The 22,469-nt window shown below is 47.6% G+C and overlaps 1 protein-coding gene across 1 annotated transcript; it reads left to right on the top strand.

The window, feature by feature from the left end:
• Positions 1–19,008: 19,008 nt before the first annotated feature.
• Positions 19,009–20,241, top strand: LOC137381114 (involucrin-like). Its single transcript, XM_068053502.1, has one exon. It carries the CDS (start codon positions 19,009–19,011, stop codon positions 20,239–20,241), a length of 1,233 nt encoding a protein of 410 aa, XP_067909603.1.
• Positions 20,242–22,469: the final 2,228 nt, after the last annotated feature.

Raw genomic sequence — 22,469 nt, 5'->3', positions numbered from 1 at the left:
CTAAAAATCCAATGGGAGAAATGAGGTACATACTGAGTATCTGACACTGAATTCAATTCAGGATATTTATCATGAGCTACAGGAGAAACTGCAACAGTGTGGAAAAAACTACAGGCTGGAAAACATCGCCCCCGATGTCTGACAATTTTTGGTTGATTTCCTCCAACCATTTTATGAAGCTCGGAGGGAACTCGAGGGAGACCAGTATCCTCCATTGAACCTGGTAATTCCGTGGTTTGAGAAACTTAAATGACTCTGTATGCCAGATTCTTCAGGTACTCCAATGCAAGCAGTTGTCAGGCAACAGCACAGACAGTGGCATCCGAAGAAAGTTGAAGTAATTGACGTGCACAAGATAGCAACATTTCTCCTGCCTAAATCCAATCAGCGGCATATGTTGTCCAGTTTTCATAAAGAAGAACAGAGGAGGTAACAGACCGTATGAACGAAAGAAACGGGATGTGGCAATATTTGAATTAAAGAGATAGGGTGACAGACATTATGAATGCAAGAGAGGGGCTGACGGAGCATATGAAGGAAAGAGATGGGGTGACAGGCTGCCTGAACGAAACAGAGGAGGTAACAGACCGTATGAACTTTTCAGATGCGGTGAGAGAACAGATGAGCAGAAGAGAGGGGCTGACAGACCGGATGAACGAATGAAATGGTGTGACAGACCTTGTGAATGAAAGAAAAACAAGAAATGCTGGAACCACTCAGCAGGTCTGGCAGCATCTGTGAAAAGAGAAGCAGAATTAACGTTTCGAGTCAGTGACCCTGCTTCGGATCTCGGGGTGCCAGACCGTATGAATGAAAGCAAGGGTTTAACGGACCGTATGAACAACGGAGAGGGGCTATCAGACCATATTAATAGAAGAGGGGGGGGGGCTGGCACATCGTATGAATGAAAGAGACGGTTTGAGAGACCTTATGAACGATAGAGAGGGGCCAACAGAGCGTGTGAATAAAAGAGACGCGTTAACAGACCGTAGAAACGAAAGAGACAGGATGACAGAGCGCATGAACGGAAGAGAGGGCCTGACAGAGCGTATGAATGGAAGGGACGGACTGCCAGAACATATGAACGAATGAGGCATGTTGACAAACATTATGAACGAAAGAGATGGGGTGACAAACCGTATGAACAATAGCGAGGGACTGACAGACAGTATGGACGAAAGAGACGTAGAAACAGACCATTTGAACGAAAGAGAGCTGGGTGAAAGACCTGAGGAACGAAAGCAGCAGGGTAACAGACTGTTTGAACAAAAGAGATGGGTTGCCAGACCATACGAACGAAAGAGACAGGGTGACAGTCGATATGAACGAAAGAGACGGGTTTCCAGATCATATAAATGAAAGAGATGGGGTGCCAGACCGTATGAACGAAACAGACGGGGTGTCAGACCGAAAGAACGAAAGAGATGGGGTGCCAGACTGTATGAACGAAAGAGACGGGGTGACAGTCGATATGCACGAAAGAGACGGGTTTACAGATCATGTAAATGAAAGAGACGGGGTGACAGACGGTCTGAACGAAAGAGAGGGGCTGATGGAGCGTATGACAGAAAGAGAGGTGGTGACAGACTGTATGAAAGAAAGAGAGGGGCTGACAGTCCGTATGCACGAACGAGACGGGGTGACGGATCGTATGAATGAAAGAGAGGGGGTTACTGTGCATATGAACGAAGGAGAGTGGGTGTCAAATCCTATGAACGAAAGCGACGGCGTGCCAGACCATATGAATGAACGAGAAGGGTTGACAGGACCTATGGAGGAAAGGGACGGGGTGACAGACCGTATGAATGAAAGAGAGAGGAAGATAGAGCGTACGAATGAAAGAGATGGGGTGGCAGAATGTATGAACGAAACAGAGGAGGTAACCGACCGCATGAACTTAACAGATGGGGTGACAGACAATATGAACAGAAGAGAGGGGTTGACAGACCGGAATGAACGAAAGTAACGGGGTGACGGACCATATGAATGAAAGTGTTGGGGTGCCAGACCGGATGAACGAAAGAGACGGGCTGACAGACTGTATGAACGAAAGAGAGGGGCTGACAGAGCGTGTGAACAGGAGGGACGTGGTGACAGACCATTAGAACGAAAGAGAGATAGTGACAGATCGTATGAGCTAAAGAGGTGGGCTGACAGACCATATGAACGAAAGAGACGGGCTGACAGACCTTGTGAACGAAACAGAGGAAGTAACAGACAGTATGAACTTTTCAGATGCAGTGACAGAACATATGAGCAGAAAAGAGGGGCTGACAGATCGTATGAACGAAAGAAATGGTCTGACAGACTGTGTGAATGAAAGAAAAACAAGAAATGCTGGAACCACTCAGCAGGTCTGGCAGCATCTGTGAAAAGAGAAGCAGAGTTAACGTTTCGAGTCAGTGACCCTGCTTCAGAACTCGGGGTGCCAGACCGTATGAACGAAAGCAAGGGGGTAACGGACCCTCTGAACAATGGAGAGGGGCTATCAGACCATATTATTGGAACAGGGGGGCTGGCACACCGTATGAATGAAAGAGATGGTTTGAGAGAAATTATGAACGAAAGAGAGGGGCCAACAGAGCGTATGAACAAAAGAGACAATGTGACAGAGCGTATGAACGGAAGAGAGGGCCTGACAGAGCGTATGAACGAATGAGGCGTGTTGCCAAACCGTATGAACGAAAAAGACGGAGTGCCAGACCATATGAACGAAAGAGATGGGGCGACAGACAGTCTGAACAATAGCGAGGGACTGACAGACAGTATGGACGAAAGAGACGTAGTGACAGACCGTTTGAACGAAAGAGAGCTTGGTGAATGACCTGAGGAACTGAAGCAGCAGGGTAACAGACTGTTTGAACAAAAGAGATGGGTTGCCAGACCATACGGACGAAAGAGACGGGGTGTCAGACTGAATGAACGAAAGAGACGGGGTGCCAGACCGTATGAACAAAAGAGACAGGGTGACAGTCGGTATGAACGAAAGAGACGGGTTTACAGATCATATAAATGAAAGAGATGGAGTGCCAGACCGTATGAACGAAAGAGGCGAGGTGTCAGTCCGAAAGAACGAAAGAGATGGGGTGCCAGACTGTATGAATGAAAGAGTCGGGGTGACAGACGATGTGCACGAAAGAGACGGGTTTACAGATCATATAAATGAAAGAGATGGGGTGCCAAACCGTATTACTGAAAGAGATGGGGTGACAGACTGTGTGAACGAAAGAGAGGGGTTTACAGACTGTATGAACAAAGGAGACAGAGTGACAGACCGTATGAACGGAAAGGATGGGTTGATAGATCGTATGAATGAAACAGAGGAGGTAACAGACCGTATGAACGTAAGAAACGGCGGGGAGTCGGACCAAATGAAGGAAAGAGACGGGGTGCCAGACCGTATGACGGAATGCAAGGGGGTAACGGACATTATGAATGTCAGAGAGGAGGTATCAGACCCTATTAATGAAAGAGGGGGGATGACACACCGTTTGCACGAGAGAGATGGGGTGACAGACCGTATGAACGAAAGAGAGAGGCTGACAGAGCGTATGAGTGGGAGAGATGGGGTGACAGACCGTATGAATGAAAGAGAGGCGCTGACAGAGCGTATGACCGAAAGCGAGGTGGTGACAGACTGTATGAACGAACGAGGCGGAGCGACAGATCGTATGAATGAAATAAATGGGGTGACAGACCGTTTGAACGAAGGACAGGGGGTTACTGTGCATATGAACGAAGGAGAGGGGGTGTCAGACCGAAAGAACGAAAGAGATGGGGTGCCAGAAGGTATGAATAAAAGAGTCGGGTGACAGACGATATGCACGAAAGAGACGGCTTTACAGATCATATAAATGAAAGAGAAGGGGTGCCAAACCGTATGAATGAAAGAGATGGCGTGACAGATCGTATGAATGAAACGGAGGAGGTAACAGACCGTATGAACGAAAGAAACGGGGTGTCGGACCAAATGAATGATAGAGACGGGGTGCCAGACCGGATGAAGGAATGCAAGGGGGTAACGGACAGTATGAATGTCGGTGAGGAGGTATCAGACCCTACTAATGAAAGAGGGGGGATGACACACCGGATGCACGAAAGAGATGTGGTGACAGTCTGTATGAACGAAAGAGAGGGGCTGAGAGAGCGTATGAACGAAAGAGACAGGGTGACAGTCGATATGAACGAAAGAGACGGGTCTACAGATCATATAAATGAAAGAGAAGGGGTGCCAAACCGTATGAATGAAAGAGATGGTGTGACAGACTGTGTGAACGGAAGAGAGGGGTTTTCAGACCGGATGAACAAAGGAGACAGGGTGACAGACCGTATGAACGGAAAAGATGGGTTTACAGATCGTATGAATGAAACAGAAGAGGTAACAGACCGTATGAACGAAAGAAAGGGGGTGTTGGACGAAATGAATGAAAGAGATGGGGTGACAGACTGTATGAATGAAATAGACGGTATGCCAAACCGTATGAAGGAATGCAAGGGGGGAACGGACAGTATGAACGTCGGAGAGGGGGTATCAGACCCTATTAATGAAAGAGGGGGGATGACACACTGTTTGCACGAAAGAGATGGGGTTACTGACTGTATGAACGAAAGAGAGATGGTGACAGGTCGTATGAGCGGGAGAGATGGGGTGACAGACCGTATGAACGAAAGAGAGGCGCTAACAGAGCGTATGACCGAAAGCGAGGTGGTGACAGACTGTATGAACGAACGAGATGGGGTGACAGACCGTTTGAAGGAAAGACAGGGGGTAACTGTGCATATGAACGAAGGAGAGGGGGTGTCAAATCCTATGAATGAAAGCGATGGCGTGCCAGACCATATGAACGAACGAGACGGGTTAACAGGACCTATGAATGAAAGGGATAGGGACAGACCGCATGAACGAAAGACTGGGGATGACAGAGTGTATGAATGAAAGAGATGGGGTGACAGAATGTATGAACGATACGGAGGAGGTAACAGACCGTATGAACTGAACAGATGGGGTGCCAGACCGTATGAACAAAAGAGACGTGTTGACAGACAGTATAAACGAAGGAGACGGGCTGGCAGACCGTATGAACGAAAGAGAGGGGCTGACAGAGCGTATGAATGGAAGGGACGGGGTGTCAGACCATATGAACGAATGAGGCGGATTGCCTATCCGTATGAACGGAAGAGAGGGAGTGCCAGACCGTATGAACGAAAGAGATGTGTTAACAGACCGTATGAGCGGAAGAGATAGGGTGACAGACAGTATGAACAATAGTGAGGGACTGACAGATGCTATGGGCGAAAGAGACGTGGTGACAGACTGTTTGAACGAAAGAGAGGTGGGTGGCAGACCTTATGAACTAAAGCGGCTGGGGAACAGAATGTTTGAACAGAAGAGATGGGGTGCCAGACCGTATGAACGAAATAGACGGGGTGACAGAATGTATGAACGAAAGAGACTGGGTGCCAGACTGATTGAACGAAAGAGAAGCTGTTTACAGACCGTATTTCGGAAAGGAACGGGGTGACAGTCCATAAGAACGAGAGAAGGGGTGCCAGACGGTATGAATAAAAGAGATGGTGTGACAGTCCAGATGAATGGAAGAGACAGGGTTTACAGACCATTTAAGCGAAAGAAACGGGGAGTCGGACCAAATGAAGGATAGAGACGGGGTGCCAGACCGTGTGACAGAATGCAAGGGGGTAACGGACAGTATGAATGTCAGAGAGGAGGTATCAGACCCTATGAATGAAAGAGGGGGGATGACAAACCGTATGCATGAGAGAGATGGGGTGACAGACTGTATGAACGAAAGAGAGGGGCTGACAGAGCGTATGAACAGAAGGGACGGGGTGACAGACGGTATGAACGAAAGAGAGGGGTTGACAGACCGGAATGAACGAAAGAAACGGGGTGACGGACCATATGAATGAAAGAGCTGGGGTGCCAGACCGTATGAACGAAAGAGACGTATTGACAGACAGTATAAACGAAAGAGACGGGCTGAGAGACTGTATGAACGAAAGAGAGGGGCTGACAGAGCTTGTGAACTGGAGGGACGGGGTGACAGACCATTAGAACGAAAGAGAGAAGGTGACAGATCGTATGAGCGGAAGAGGTGGGCTGGCGGACCGTGTGAACGAAAGAGATGGGTTGTCAGACCGAATGAACGAAACAGAGGAGGTAACAGACCTTATGAACATTTCAGATGCGGTGACAGAACATATGAGCAGAAGAGAAGGGCTGACAGACAGTCTGAACGAAAGAAATGGGGTGACAGACTGTGTGAAAGGAAGAAAAACAAGAAATGCTGGAACCACTCAGCAGGTCTGGCAGCATCTGTGAAAAGAGAAGCCAAGTTAACGTTTCGATTCAGTGACCCTGCTTCGGAACTCGGAGTGCCAGACTGCATGAATGACAGGAAGGGGGTAAGGGACCATCTGAACAATGGAGAGGGGCTATCAGACCATATTATTGGAACGGGGGGCTGGCACACCGTATGAATGAAAGAGACGGTTTGAGAGACCTTATGAACGAAAAAGAGGGGCCAACAGAGCGTATGAACAAAAGAGACAGGATGACAGAGCGTATGAACGAAAGAGACAGTGTGACAGAGCGTATGTACGGAAGAGAGGTCCTGACAGAGCGTATAAACGGACGGGACGTGGTGCCAGACCATAGGAACGAATGGGATGGGGTGACAGACAGTATGAACAATAGCGAGGGACTGACAGACAGTATGGAGGAAAGAGACGTAGTGACTGACCGTTTGAACGAAAGAGAGATTGGTGAAAGACCTGAGGAACGGAAGCAGCAGGGTAACAGACTGTTTGAACAAAAGAGATGGGTTGCCAGACCATGCGGCCGAAAGAGACGGGGTGTCAGACTGAATGAACGAAAGAGACGGGGTGCCAGACCGTATGATCAAAAGAGACAGGGTGACAGTCGATATGAACGAAAGAGACGGGTTTACAGATCATATAAATGAAAGAGATGGGGTGCCAGACCGTATAAACGAAAGAGGCGGGGTGTCAGACCGAAAGAACGAAAGAGATGGGGTGCCAGACGGTATGAATAAAAGAGTCGGGGTGACAGACGATATGCACGGAAGAGACGGGTTTACAGATCATATAAATGAAAGAGATGGGGTGCCAGACCGTATAAACGAAAGAGGCGGGGTGTCAGACCGAAAGAACGAAAGAGATGGGGTGCCAGACGGTATGAATAAAAGAGTCGGGGTGACAGACGATATGCGCGGAAGAGACGGGTTTACAGATCATATAAATGAAAGAGAAGGGGTGCCAAACCGTATGAATGAAAGAGATGGCGTGACAGACCGTATGAACGGAAAGGATGGGTTGACAGATCGTATGAATGAAACAGAGGAGGTAACAGACCGTATGAACGAAAGAAACGGGGTGTCGGACCAAATGAATGATAGAGATGGGGTGCCAGACCGGATGAAGGAATGCAAGGGGGTAACGGACAGTATGAATGTCGGTGAGGAGGTATCAGACCCTATTAATGAAAGAGGGGGGATGACACACCGCATGCACGAAAGAGATGTGGTGCCAGACTGTATGAACGAAAGAGAGGGGCTGAGAGAGCGTATGAACGAAAGAGACAGGGTGACTGTCGATATGAACGAAAGAGACGGGTTGGCAGATCATATAAATGAAAGAGAAGGGGTGCCAAACCGTATGAATGAAAGAGATGGGGTTACAGGCTGTATGAATGAAATAGAAGGGGTGCCAGATCGTATGAAGGAATGCAAGGGGGTAAAGGACAGTATAAATGTCGGAGAGGGGGTATAAGACCGTATTAATGAAAGAGGGGGGATGACACACCGTTTGCACGAAAGAGATGGGGTTCCAGACTGTATGAACGAAAGAGAGATGGTGACAGATCGTATGAGCGGGAGAGGTGGGGTGACAGAGAGTGAGAAAATGCAAGCAGACCGATTGATACAGAAACACAGACAGGAAGTGAGAGAGAGGATTGAAGAGAGAGAGGTGGAGAGAGAGAAGAAAGATACAGAGCACCAAACAGAGTGAGGTATTCGTGCAGAGAGGAATGAAAATGTCAGATGTGTGGACGGAATGTGAACGAGAGACAGACAGGGAATGAGAGAGAGAGGGAGAGAGAGAGAGAGAAAAGAGAGAGAGAGAGATAGAGGGAACGGGTGGGAGAGTGAGTCAGACAGACCACAAAATCAAGACATATATAAATCAAAAAAACAGAGAGATAGATAGAGAGCTAGAGAGACAGGGAAGGCTTGTGAGAGAGAATGAAACTTATACATAGAGGGCGAGTGTGAGAGAATGAGACAGAGAAAGAGAGGCCGAGTGAGAGAGAGTGAGAAAGGGAAAGAATGGGGCTGACATGGAATGAGACAGACCGACACGGAGTGAGAGCGATAATTTGAGAGAGGCAGGTTGGTAAGGAAAATGAGAGAGAGACAGAGAAAGAGAGAGAGAGAGAATTAGAGGGAGGTAAAGAGGGCGAAGGAAATTGGGCAGGTTCTTTTGGGCCTCCTTATCTCGAGAGACAATGGATACGCGCCTGGCGGTGGTCAGTGGTTTGTGAAGCAGCGCCTGGAGTGGCTATAAAGGCGAATTCTGGAGTGACAGGCTCTTCCACAGGTGCTGCAGAGAAATTTGTTTGTTGGGGCTGTTGCACAGTTGGCTCTCCCCTTGCGCCTCTGTCTTTTTTCCTGCCAACTACTAAGTCTCTTCGACTCGCCACTATTTAGCCCTGCCTTTATGGCTGCCCGCCAGCTCTGGCGAATGCTGGCAACTGACTCCCATGACTTGTGATCAATGTCACACGATTTCATGTCGCGTTTGCAGACGTCTTTATAGCGGAGATATGGACGGCCGGTGGGTCTGATACCAGTGGCGAGCTCGCTGTACAATGTGTCTTTGGGGATCCTGCCATCTTCCATGCGGCTCACATGGCCAAGCCATCTCAAGCGCCGCTGACTCAGTAGTGTGTATAAGCTGGGGGTGTTGGCCGCTTCAAGGACTTCTGTGTTGGAGATATAGTCCTGCCACCTGATGCCAAGTATTCTCCGAAGGCAGCGAAGATGGAATGAATTGAGACGTCGCTCTTGGCTGGCATACGTTGTCCAGGCCTCGCTGCCGTAGAGCAAGGTACTGAGGACACAGGCCTGATACAATCGGACTTTTGTGTTCCGTGTCAGTGCGCCATTTTCCCACACTCTCTTGGCCAGTCTGGACATAGCAGTGGAAGCCTTACCCATGCGCTTGTTGATTTCTGCATCTAGAGACAGGTAACTGGTGATAGTTGAGCCGAGGTAGGTGAACTCTTGAACCACTTCCAGAGCGTGGTCGCCAATATTGATGGATGGAGCATTTCTGACGTCCTGCCCCATGATGTTCGTTTTCTTGAGGCTGATGGTTCGGCCAAATTCATTGCAGGCAGCCGCAAACCTGCCGATGAGACTCTGCAGGCACTCTTCAGTGTGAGATGTTAAAACAGCATCGTCAGCAAAGAGGAGTTCTCTGATGAGGACTTTCCGTACTTTGGACTTCGCTCTTAGACGGGCAAGGTTGAACAACCTGCCCCCTGATCTTGTGTGGAGGAAAATTCCTTCTTCAGAGGATTTGAAAGCATGTGAAAGCAGCAGGGAGAAGAAAATCCCAAAAAGTGTTGGTGCGAGAACACAGACCTGTTTCACACCACTCAGGATAGGAAAGGGGTCTGATGAGGAGCCACAATGTTGAATTTGCCTTTCATATTGTCATGGAATGAGGTGATGATACTTAGTCGCTTTGGTGGACATCCGATCTTTTCTAGTCTTCTGAAGAGACCACGTCTGCTGACGAGGTCAAAGGCTTTGGTGAGATCAATGAAAGCAATGTAGAGGGGCATCTGCTGTGCACGGCATTTCTCCTGTATCTGACGAAGGGAGAACAGCATGTCAATGGTCGATCTCTCTGCACGAAAGCCACACTGTGCCTCAGGGTAAACGCGCTCGGCCATCTTCTGGAGCCTGTTCAGAGCGACTCAAGCAAAGACTTTCCCCACTATGCTGAGCAGGGAGATTCCACGGTAGTTGTTGCAGTCACCGCAGTCACCTTTGTTTTTATAGAGGGTGATGATATTGGCATCGCGCATGTCCTGAGGTACTGCTCCCTCGTCCCAGCACAGGCATAGCAGTTCATGTAGTGCTGAGAGTATAGCAGGCTTGGCACTCTTGATTATTTCAGGGGTAATGCTGTCCTTCCCAGGGGCTTTTCCGCTGGCTAGAGAATCAATGGCATCACTGAGTTCCGATTTGGTTGGCTGGATGTCCAGCTCATCCATGACTGGTAGAGGCTGGGGTTCATTGAGGGCAGTCTCAGTGACAGCATTCTCCCTGGAGTACAGTTCTAGGTAGTGCTCAACCCAGCGGTCCATCTGTTTGCGTTGGTCAGTGATTATGTCCTCCGATTTAGATTTGAGGGGGGCGATCTTCTTGATGGTTGGCCCAAGAGCTCTCTTCATGCCATCATACATTCCTCTGATGTTTCCGGTGTCTGAGGCCAGCTGAATATGACTGCATAGGTGTTGCCAGTAGTCGCTTGCGCAACGCCTAGCTGTTCTTTGTGCAGTACTTCTGGCTGCTTTAAGTGCTGCGGATGTTAAATCGCTGGGGGCTTTCTTGTAGTTCAACAGTGCAATGCGCTTAGCGGCTATGACAGGTTCCAGCTCTTCATTATGAGATTGAAACCAGTCTGCATTTCTCTTCGCACTTTTGCCGTAGGTGGTCAAAGCTGACTCATTGATGGCATCTCTGATGTGGGCCCACTTGGTCTCAGCATCCCCTGTGGGATTGTTTTGAAGGGCTGTTACAAGTGAATTTAGAAATTTTTGTAACAGCTGTGGGTGAGAAATTCTGCTCGTGTTGATGCGCGGGTGGCCCTTCTGCTTGGAATGATGCAACTTCTTCGTTCTGAGTCTAACCTTGCTGCACACCAGGGAGTGGTCGGTGTCACAGTCCGCACTGTGGAATTTGCGTGTGATTTGAACACTGTTTAAGGCGGCTCGCCTTGTGACAATGAGGTCTAGCTGGTGCCAATGACGCGATCTTGGGTGCCTCCATGAAACCTGGTGACAGGGTTTAGTGTGAAAGAACGAGTTGGTGATGCAGTGGTTATGATAGGTACACAACTTAAGCAGTCTCTGCCCGTTCTCATTCATCCTTCCAACGCCATAGCGCCCAAGGCAGGAGGGCCATGAGTCATGGTCGGCCCCAACCCTGGCATTAAAGTCCCCCAGCAGGAATAGGTGTTCGGTGTTGGGGATGCTGCTAATGATGTTATGGAGTTGTTCATAGAACTGGTCTTTAGCTTCATGTGAGGAGCAGAGTGTTGGAGCATAGAGGCTGAGTAGGTGTACTGGACCAGAGGTGGTGAGCAGTCGGATGGACAGTATGCGTTCCGAGCCATTTGAGGGAGGCTCTATCATGCTGAGCAAGGAGTTTCTGATGGCGAAGCCCACTCCATGCTGTCATGGTTCTTCAGGATCCCTGCCCTGCCAGAAGAAGGTGTAGTCTTGCTCTGCTAGAGAGCCACTCGCGGGGAGGCGAGTCTCCTGAAGTGCTGCAATGTCCACATTGAATCTACGGAGCTCGTTGTTAATGATGGCGGTCTTCCGAGAATCGTTGATTTGTGTAAGGTCTTCCGACAGGCCAGGACACATAAGTCTGACGTTCCAGCTTGCAAAGCGAAGGGCTGGTACCTTCTTTCCTTACTTCATGTTGTTTGGTGCGGTGTATCAGTCCACCTTTCGGGAAATGACCCTGAGCTCCAAGCACCCATTGAAGCAGGCAGACTGTGGCGGGACAGAACCTTATTGACCGGGGGCTGCCCGGTTTGAGGCGGGCGGTAGCTGTCCAGTGAGGTGCAATGACCTCTCCCACCGACAAAGGCAACCCGTGGCGCCCAGTTTCTACGCCAGTTTATCTGGACTTATAACCCGTAACTGCTGCCTTCCGTGTTGTTTTAGTCGCTGTGAGGCAACTATGGAGTGACCTCTCCATGGCGCATGCCTGGGCAAATTTATGGAGGTTGAGAGTTGCCCAGTCGTCAAAACCCCCCTCTCGGCCTTTCTGGTGGGGTTCAAAGGAGTGCAGGCCACGACGTTTGGCACCAGTATGGCTGCAGGAACTGCTGGAAACATGCCAAAGGTGACACATGACCGCCTACGGGGTTCCGCTCCGGATTATCTGTTAGGGTTTACTCCCTTAGCCTTGGTCTCTCCCGAGACGCCCACAAGGCAGTGGGGTTGTTGGGGCCCCTACACAGGTGTAGGATGGTGCCGGTGGGAGGAGGGGATGCAAGGGGGGGGTAGAGGGAAGGGGTGGGGGGGTTGCAGGAGAAGGGGGTGCGGGGTGAAGATTGTGCGGGGGGGCGGGCTGGGACGGTGTTGTGAGGGGGTGAGCTGAGAGGGTGGAGCAGGAAAGGGGAAGGGGGGTGGAAGGGCGGTAACGGCGGGGATGGGGGAAGCTGGTGCAGGTAACAAGCCATTTCCTTAGTGCCCACCATCGACGTCCGGAAAGCTCATCCACGTCCTTCGGGAGGTGAAGCATCATTTGGCAGACTTAGAGGTGATTACATTTGCTAAGGGTTTTTTTTTTGCAGTGGTTTAAATAAAGGCATGCAGCATTGCCGACAGTGCACTGCAGATGCTCTCCGAGCCATCTCCCGCGTGCGCCTTGAAGTTGTGGCCGGGGGGGGCGATCGTAGATTTCGTAGAGCATGAAATAAAGAGAGAGAGGATGACATGGAATGGTAGAGTGAATCAGACACGGAGAAAGACTGACATAGAATGAGTGAGAAAGGGACGAGTGAGAATGAGACAGACAGAGCATGAGAGCGAGACAGACAGAAAGCGAGTATGACTGATGGAGCGACAGGAACAATGAGAGTGAGGGGCAGACAGACAGACACTGAGAGAATGACAGGCAGATGGATCTGAATTTGTTCAACGTGAGTTTTGAGATGAGGTTGGAATTGGCATGTGTCACTGCCTCCAGAACATTCCCCAATTTCTGTGAGGGGCCTGTGAGGGGGATCAGACATCTTCAAACAGCAGTAATATTCCCGACACGGGCTTGGAGTTAAATGTTTTACATCAACAAAACAGGTCCACTGGTCAAACTGATTCTGTCCTCGATTGTGATGAATTAATCTTTCAATGGGCAGGCCCCCGAAGAACATATTGAACAAGATGCCAAAGTGTGACATGTTAACTGGTGAAGCAAATTGCTGAGCTGTGTTGTGTCTGATTGGAAACGAGTCCCAGGTCAAATTCCAAACCCTCTCCCTCCCTCTCTCTCCAGTGGAAGGGATATTTCTCTCAGTCTGGTGAGTGTGGGTTGTGTGCTCGCATTGTGGCCTCCATCGATACTTCTTTTGATCCTTTGCTTTCCAACTGGCATTTGTTTGAATTGGGATGTGACTGAAAGATTGTCAGCACACCTGAGAGAAAACAGTTTAGGGATCTTGCTGCACCTATTCCTGAGAATGTTTAGCTTTGATTGATCCAATTTAATTTATTTTACTTCAATACTCCTGGGGGCATTTGTTTTACTTTTAAAACTATCATGACAATATGTGAAGAGAGTGAGAGGGTTTTGGGATGAGGAATATTATTGGACAGGGTGTCCATCCGCCTTGGACAGTGTCCTTCACCCAGAGGCAGGATTCAATGTGTCTACCTGCATTTATGTCTGACTTTTCATCCCTCATTTCAACATGGGCCTGTTGGATTGGGGTCCTTGATTTTTAAAATGGTTTAAAGTTTTGTTTAATTTAGGCCTGGCCCGTCATTACGACACGAAAATGTTAATCCTCGATGCAGTCATTTCAGAAGTACAGGCGAAGGGGAAAAGGAGGTGCGATATTGCTGTTAATGCAGGACGAGATCATTCGTGAGACAGCATCTTAGATCAAAGGAGCAAGATGCAGAATCAGTTTGGGTGGAGCTAAGGAACAGCCAGGGGCAGCAAACATTGGTGGGAGATGTTTTGTAGACCACCAAACGACAGTGGTAATGTTGGACACGGTAAACATCAGGAAATTACAGCTGTATGTAGCTTGGGCAATACAGTAACAATGGGCATCTTCAATTTCCAGATAGCTTGCCTCATCCTAGTTAGCACTAATTCTCTGGAGGATGAATTATCAGTATGTGTATGAGATGGATGCCTGGAGCAGTATGTTGAAGAACCAACTGGGGATCGAGCTATTTCAGATTTAGTATTTTGCAATGAGAAAGGGCTAATTAATAACCTTGTTGTAAAGGAGCCATTATGAAATCATGACCACAATATGATAGAATTTTACAATTGAAAAAGATCTAGTTCATTTTGAAACTAGGCTTTTAAATCTGAACAACGGAAACTATGAAGATATGAAGGGCAAGTTGGCTATGGGATATTGGGAAAATACATCAAATGATTTGACATAGCCAGGCAATGGCTTGCAGTTGAATAGGTTATTTCACACAAAAAATGTACATTCTACGAAGAAGCAACAACCCAACAGGAATGGTGAATCCACCGTGGCTATCAAAATAAGTTAAAGATGGTATTAGTTCAATCTTGCATGCCTTGTACGGTCGCCAGGAAAAGAGGCAAGCCCGAGGCTTGGGAGCAATTTCGAAACCAACAAAGGAGAACCAATAAACTAAAGGGGAAAGGGGAAATAAATCTGGAATCTAAGCTATCTGGCAACGTAATGCTTCTTTATGCATTTGAAATGGAATAGTTCAGCAAGGACGAATGTGGGTCCATTGCAAGCGGTGACAGGAGAGTTTGTATGGAGAACGAGGAAATGGTGGAGAGGCTAAACAATTACTTTGTATCTGTCTTCACGGAGGAAGATGCAGAAAATGCTCAAGAAATTCTGGGGAACCATGGTACTTATAAAAATGAGGAACTGAAATAAATTAGTTTCAATAAAAACGTAGTACATGAAAAATTAATTGGACGATAACTTAATAAATCTCCTGGACGAGATGAGCTACATGCCAGAGTATTGCAGGACTGGTTATAGGGATAGTAGATGCATCGGTACTTATCTTTCAAATTTCTATAGTTTCTGGAAGGGTTCCTGCACACTGGAAATTAGCAAATGTCACGCCAATCTTTAAGAAGAGAGCGGGAGAGAAACAGAACTGCAGATCTGTTAGTTTGATGTCAGCAGCAGTGAAAATGTTAGAATCTATTAAAAAGAATGAGATAACGCGACACTTGAAACAAATGATATGATCGGGCTGAGTCAACGTGGATTTATGAAATGGAAATCATGTTTGACAAACCTGTTGGAGTTTACTTTTTTGAGGATGTTATTTGTAGTAGAGAGAAAGGAAAACCAGTGGACGTGCTGTATTTGGATTATAAGAAGGTTATTGATAAGTTCCCGCACAGGAGATTAATAAACAGAATTAGAGCACGAGATTGGGAGTAACATACTGCTATGGACTGAATACTGGTAGACAAAAAGAAAACAGCGAGGAGGAATAAATGGATCATTGTTTGGATGGCAGGCTGTTACTATGAGGGTACTGCAAGGATCCCTGCTTCAGCCACAGCTGTTCACAATCTAAATAAATGATGTGGATGTGGAGGACAAATGGAATACTTCCAAATTTGCTGCTGAAACAAAACTGTGTGGGAAATTAAATTGTGAGTAAGATGCAAAGAGGCTTTAAGGGGTTTTGGACAAGCTTAGTGAATGTGCAAGAACATGGCCAGATGGAATATAATGTGTATAAGTGTGGAGTGTTCCACTGTGGCAGAAAAACAGAAAGGCATAGCATTTCTTTCATGGCGAGAGGTTGTGAAGTGTTGATGTCTAAAGGGATCTGGATGTCCTGCTTTATGAGTCACTAAAAGCTAGTATGCAGACACAGTAAGCATTTAGAAAGAGAAATGGCATGTTGGCCTTCATTCCAATGGCATTTGAATACAGTTTGGAAAGATTTGTTGCTGCAATTGTAAAAAGCCTTGGTGAGACTCACCTGGAGTATTCTATGCTGTTATCTTCTCCACCTTTTAAGATGTATGAACTTGCCATGGAGGGAACGCAACATGCTTTTAGCAGATTGACTTTGGAATTGCGGGATTGTCTTATGAGGAGAGATGACAGAAAATGGGCCTGGAGTCGCTAAAGCTTTGAAGAATGAAAGGAGATTTCACTGAAAGTTACAACATTCTTACAGGGTGTAACAGGGTTGATGTGGGTAGGATGTTTCTCTGGATGGTGAGTCTAGAAACAAGGGACACAGTCTCAGAATAAGGAGTAGGCCATTTAAGACTGAGATGAGGATGAATATCTTTACCCAGATGGTGGTGAATTTGTGGAATCCTGTACCGCATAGGGCTGTGGAAGCTCAATCATGTTCAAGACAGAAATCCATAGATTTCTGGATAATGATGACATTTAGGGTATAGTGGTCGTGGGTAAAAATGGCGTAGAGGTAGATGATCAGCCATGATCTGTTTGAATGCCACTGTTAGAATGGCAGAGCCGGCTCGCCAGCCGAATTGCATACTGGTGCTCCTATTTCCAATAAACACATGAGTCATCATTTGAAATGGGAAGATTTCTTATAATTTCAGGACAATGCCCGTTTTCCGGGCAATGCAAGTTCCATTGTAAAGCGAAATGCTCAGCCGCCATTTTAAAATGCAATTGACGTACCACGCCATTTTACTTGATTTATGACCTTAACTGTGATTTTATGTGACATGCCAACTGGCTCTTTTAAATAACAAGCACTGTAGATGTTGAAGTTATATGTGCGGTTGCAATTTCATGTGATATGCGTTGCAGCCATTTTAAGTTGCCTGCAAGGTACCGAAATTAAGTGATAATCGCTGCGGCCATTTTAAGTGATGCCATCTGTAGCTACATAGGGTCGATTATCAGCATCAAATGTGTCACCAAATCCAAGCACAGTTTCAAGAAGGTGTCGTGATGTGACCGAAGAAAAGAGAAAACAACTAATTTCTCAGAATACTGACATACTAAAGGATGTAAATGTGAGCAAGACAACTGACAGATGGACGGACGACTACCGTAAAATCCGCGATATGTCGATAACTTGTCATTTGATCACAGTAGATTTTCAAATTAATGTCCAACTTTTAACAACAGCAATGTTTCCACTGGAGGACGCCAAAACTGGCGACAACATCAGGCGTGAGATTTTAAAGCTGCTCGTGAATACTGTTGCATTGGACCCAGCAAATTTAAATAAATTAGTCTGCATGACAGATCAAGGTGCTAACATAGCTTGCTCTTTGACCGTATCGACGTCTGGATTGCCGGGACCTCGAAAAAACACGATGCTACCACATTCACTTGCTCCAAAAGAGTTAGCTTCCGGAGCTCCGGATCTTGTAGATACTATACATCATGCCAGAACCTTGATGTCAAATGTTAAACAATCTGGTCCTGCTGCACAGTTGTCTGAAACTATAAATCCAATAGGAGAAACGAGGTACTTACTGAGTATCTGACATTGAATTCAATTCAGGATATTTATCATGAGCTACAGGAGAAACTGGAACAGTGTGGCAAAAAACTACAGGCTGGAAAACATCGCCCCCGATGTTTTGCAGTTTTTAGATTAATTTCCTCCAACCAGGGCGGCACAGTGGCGCAGTGGTTAGCACCTCACAGCTAGAGAGACCGGGGTTTAATTCTGGGTACTGCCTGTGTGGAGTTTGCAAGTTCTCCCTGTGTCGGCGTGGGTTTCCTCCGGGTGCTCCGGTTTCCTCCCACATGCCAAAGACTTGCAGGTTGATAGGTAAATTGGCCATTAGCATTTGCCCCTAGTATAGGTAGGTGGTAGGGAAACATAGGGAGAGGTGGGGATGTGGTAGGGATATGGGATTAGTGTAGGATTAATATAAATGGGTGGTTGATGGTCAGCACAGACTCGGTGGGCCGAAGGGCCTGTTTCAGTGCAGTATCTCTAAACTAAAACTAAGCATTTTATGAAGCTCAGAGGGAACTCGAGGGAGACCAGTAAAATACATTGAACCTGGTAATTCCGTGTTTTGAGAAAATTAAACGGCTCTGTACGCCAGTTTCATCAGATACTCCAATGCAAGCAGTTGTCAGGCAACGGCACAGAGAGTGGCGTCTGAAGAAAGTTGAAGTAAATGATGTGCACAAGATAGCAACATTTCTCCTGCCTAAATTCAATCAGATGCATATGTTGTCCAGATTTCATAGGGAAGAACAGAGGAGGTAACATATCGTCTGTACATATAAAACGGGGTGTCGGACCATATGAATAAAAGGAATGGGGTGACCGACCGTATGAAGGAATGCGAGGGGGTAACGGACCGGATGAAGGTTGGAGAGGGTGTGTCAGACCCTATTAATGAAAGAGGGGGGATGACACAGCGTATGAATGGAAGTGACGGGGTGACAGAGCATATGAACGGAAGGGACAGGGTGACAGTCCGTATGAATGAAAGAGAGATGGTAACAGATCGTATGAGCGGAAGAGATGTGGTGACAGATGGTATGAAAAAAGAGACGGGGTGATAGACGGTATGAACGAAATAGAGGGGCTGATGGAGCGTATGACCGAAAGAGAGGTGGTGGCAGACTGTATGAAAGATAGAACGGGGCTGACAGACTGTATACACGAACGAGACGGAGTGACAGATCGTATGAACGAAAGAAATTGGGTGACAGACCGTATGCTCGAAAGAGAGGGGGCTACAGTGCATATTAACGAAGGAGAGGGAAAGTCAAACCCTATGAACGAAAGCGACAGCTTGCTAGACCGTAAGAAAGAATGAGATGGGTTGACAGGACCAATGAATGAAAGGGACGGAGTGACAGACCGTATGAACGAAAGAGAGAGGCTGACAGAGCGTATGAAGGAAGGAGCTGGGGTGGCAGAACGAAGGAGAGGAGGTAACAGACCATATGAACTTAACAGATGGGGTGACAGACCATATGAACAGAAGAGAGGCGATGACCGACCGTATGAACGAAAGAAATGGGGTGACGGACCGTATGAATGTAAGAGATGGGCTAAAAGGCTGTATGAATGAAAGAAACGGGGTGCCAAACCGTTTGAACGAAAGCGAGAGGGTAATGGACCGTATGAACAATGGAGAGCGGCTATCAGACCCTATTAATGAAAAAGGTGGGCTGACACACCATATGAATGAAAGAGACGGGGTGACAGACCTTATGAACGCAAGAGAGGGGCCAACAGAGCAAATGGACGGAAGAGACGTGTTGACAGACCGTATAAACGAAAGAGACAGGGTGGCAGACTGTTTGAATGAAAGAGACGGGGTGACAGTCTGTATGAACGAAAGAGAGGGGCTGACAGAGCGTATGAACGGAAGGAACGGGGTGACAGACGGTATGAACGAAATAGAGGGGCTGATGGAGTATGTGGCCGAAAGAGAGGTGGTGGCAGACTGTATGAACGAAAGAGCGGGGCTGATGGAACATACACCCGAACGAGACGGAGTGACAGACCATATGAACGAAAGAGAGGGGGCTACAGTGCATATGAACGAAGGAGAGGGAAAGTCAAATCCTATGAACGAAAGTGACGACATGCTAGAACGTAACAACGAACGAGACGAGTTGACAGCACCAATGAATGAATGGGACGGGTTGACAGACCGTATGAATGAAAGAGAGATGCTGACAGAGCTTATGAAGGAAGGAGCTGGGGTGGCAGAACGTATGAATGAAAGAGAGGAGGTAACAGACCGTATGAACTTAACAGATGTGGTGACAGACCATATGAACAGAAGAGAGGGGATGATGGACCGTATGAATGAAAGAGATGGGATGACAGGCTGCATGAATGAAAGAAACGGTGTGCCAGACCTTTTGAACGAAAGCGAGTGGGTAACGGACCGTATGGACAGTGGAAAGCGGCTATCAGACCCTATTAATGTAAGAGGGGGCCTGACACACCGTATGAATGAAAAAGACGGGGTGACTGACCTTATGAACGCAAGAGAGGGGCCAACAGAGCGTATGGACGAAAGAGACGTGTTGACAGACCGTATAAAGGAAAGAGACGGGGTGACAGACTGTATGAATGAAAGAAAGGGGCTGACAGAGCGTATGAGCAGAAGAGGTGGGGTGACAGACCGTATGAAGGAAAGAAATAGGGTGCCAGACTGTATGAAAGAAAGAGACGGGTTGACAGACCTTATGAACGAAAGAGAGGGCTGACAGAGTGTATGACCGAAAAAGAGGTGGTGACAGACTGCATGAACGAAAGAGAGGGGCTGAGAGAAGGTATGAATGAACGAGACAGGGTGACAGATCACATGAACGAAAGAAACAGGGTGCCAAACGGTATGTGCGAAAGAGAGGGGCTTAGAAAGCGTATGAACGGAAGGGACGTGGTGACAGACAGTATGAACGAAAGAGATGGGTTGACAGACCATGGAAATGAAAGCGAGGGGGCTACAGAGCATTTAAAGAAAGGAGAGGGTGTGCCAAATCCTATGAACGAACTCGACGGGGTGCCAGACCATATGAATGAACGTGACAGGTTGAGAGGACCTATGAAAGTAAGGGACGGTGTGACAGACCGTATGAACGAAAGAGAGGGGCTGACAGAGCGTATGAACGAAAGAAAGGTGGTGACCGCCTGTACGAATGAAACAGAGGAGGTAAAAGACTGTATGACCTTAAGAGATGGGGTGACAGAACATATGAACGGTAGAGTGGGGCTGTCGGACCGTATGAATGAAAGAAACGGGGTGACAGACCGTATGAACGAAAGAGAGGGGCTGACAGAGTCTATGAATGAAAGAGACAGGATGACAGACTGCATGAATGAAAGAGACGGCGACAGAGTGTATGAACAGAAGGGATGGTGTGCCAGACCGTATGAACGAATGAGAGGGGCCGACAGACCGAATGAATGAACGAGACGGTGTGACAGACCGTATGAATGAAAGAGACGGGGTACCATACCGAATGAACGAAAGTGACGGGGTGCCAAAAGGTATGAGCGAAAGAGACGGGGTGACAGACCAAATGAAAGAACGAGAAGGTGTGACAGATCGTATGAATGAAAGAGACGGGGTACCATACCGAATGAACGAAAGTGACGGGGTGCCAAAAGGTATGAGCGAAAGAGACGGGGTGACAGAATGTTTGAACGAAACAGAGTTGGTAACGGACCATATGACCTTAAGAGATGGAGTGACAGTTATCATGAACGGAAGAGTGGGGCTGACAGATCGTATGAACGGAAGAAACGGGGTGACAGAGCGTATGAACGGAACAGAGGGCCTGACAGAGCGTATGAATGGAAGGGATGGGGTGCCAGACCATATGAACGAATGAGGCTTGTTGCGAGACCGAATGAATGAAAGAGGGGCTGACAGAGCTTATGAACGAAAGAGACAGGATGACAGAACGTATGAATGAAAGAGACGGGGTACCAGACCGAATGAACGAAAGTGACGGGGTGCCAAAAGGTATGAGCGAAAGAGACGGGGTGACAGAATGTTTGAACGAAACAGAGTTGGTAACGGACCATATAACCTGAAGAGATGGAGTGACAGTTATAATGAACGGAAGAGTGGGGCTGACAGACGGTATGAACGAAAGAAACGGGGTGACAGAGCGTATGAACGGAACAGAGGGCCTGACAGAGCGTATGAATGGAAGGGATGGGGTGCCAGACCATATGAACGAATGAGGCTTGTTGCGAGACCGAATGAATGAAAGAGAGGGGCTGACAGAGCTTATGAACGAAAGAGACAGGATGACAGACCGTATGAATGAAAGAGACAGGGTGACAGAGCGTCTGAACGGAACAGAGGGCCTGACAGAGTGTATGAACGGAAGGGACGGGGTGCCTGACCATATGAATGAATGACGCTTGTTGCGAGACCGTATGAATGAAAGAGACGTGGTGACACACCATATGAACGAATGAGGCGTGTTGCCAGACCATATGAACGAAAGAGACGGGGTGACAGTCTGTATGAACGGAAGAGAGCTGATTGACAGATCATATGAACGAAAGAGACGGGGTGACAGAGAGTGAGAAAAAGGAAGCAGACCGATTGATACTGAAATACAGACAGGGAGTGAGAGAGAGGATTGAGGAGAGAGAGAGAGAGAGAGAGAGAAGAAAGGTACAGACCACCAAACAGAGTGAGGTAGAGACGTGGAGAGAGGTATGAAAAAGTCAGATGGGCAGACGGAATGTGAACGAGAGACAGACAGGGAATGAGAGAGAGAGAGCGCGAGAGAAAATGAGAAGGGACCGGACAGACAGACAGAGCACAAAATCAAGAGATAGATAAATTGAAAAAAATAGAGAGCTAGATCGAGAACTGGAGAGACAGAGAAGGCTTGTGAGAGAGAATGGGACTGATACATAGAGGGCGAGTGTGAGAGAATGAGACAGAAAAAGAGAGGGCGTGTGGGAGAGA

The sequence above is a fragment of the Heterodontus francisci genome, chromosome 21 (assembly GCF_036365525.1).
Source record: "Heterodontus francisci isolate sHetFra1 chromosome 21, sHetFra1.hap1, whole genome shotgun sequence".
Taxonomy (NCBI): Eukaryota; Metazoa; Chordata; class Chondrichthyes; order Heterodontiformes; family Heterodontidae; genus Heterodontus; species Heterodontus francisci.
The sequence above is the reverse complement of the archived record's forward strand: the minus strand, read 5'-3'. Positions and strand labels throughout refer to the sequence as shown.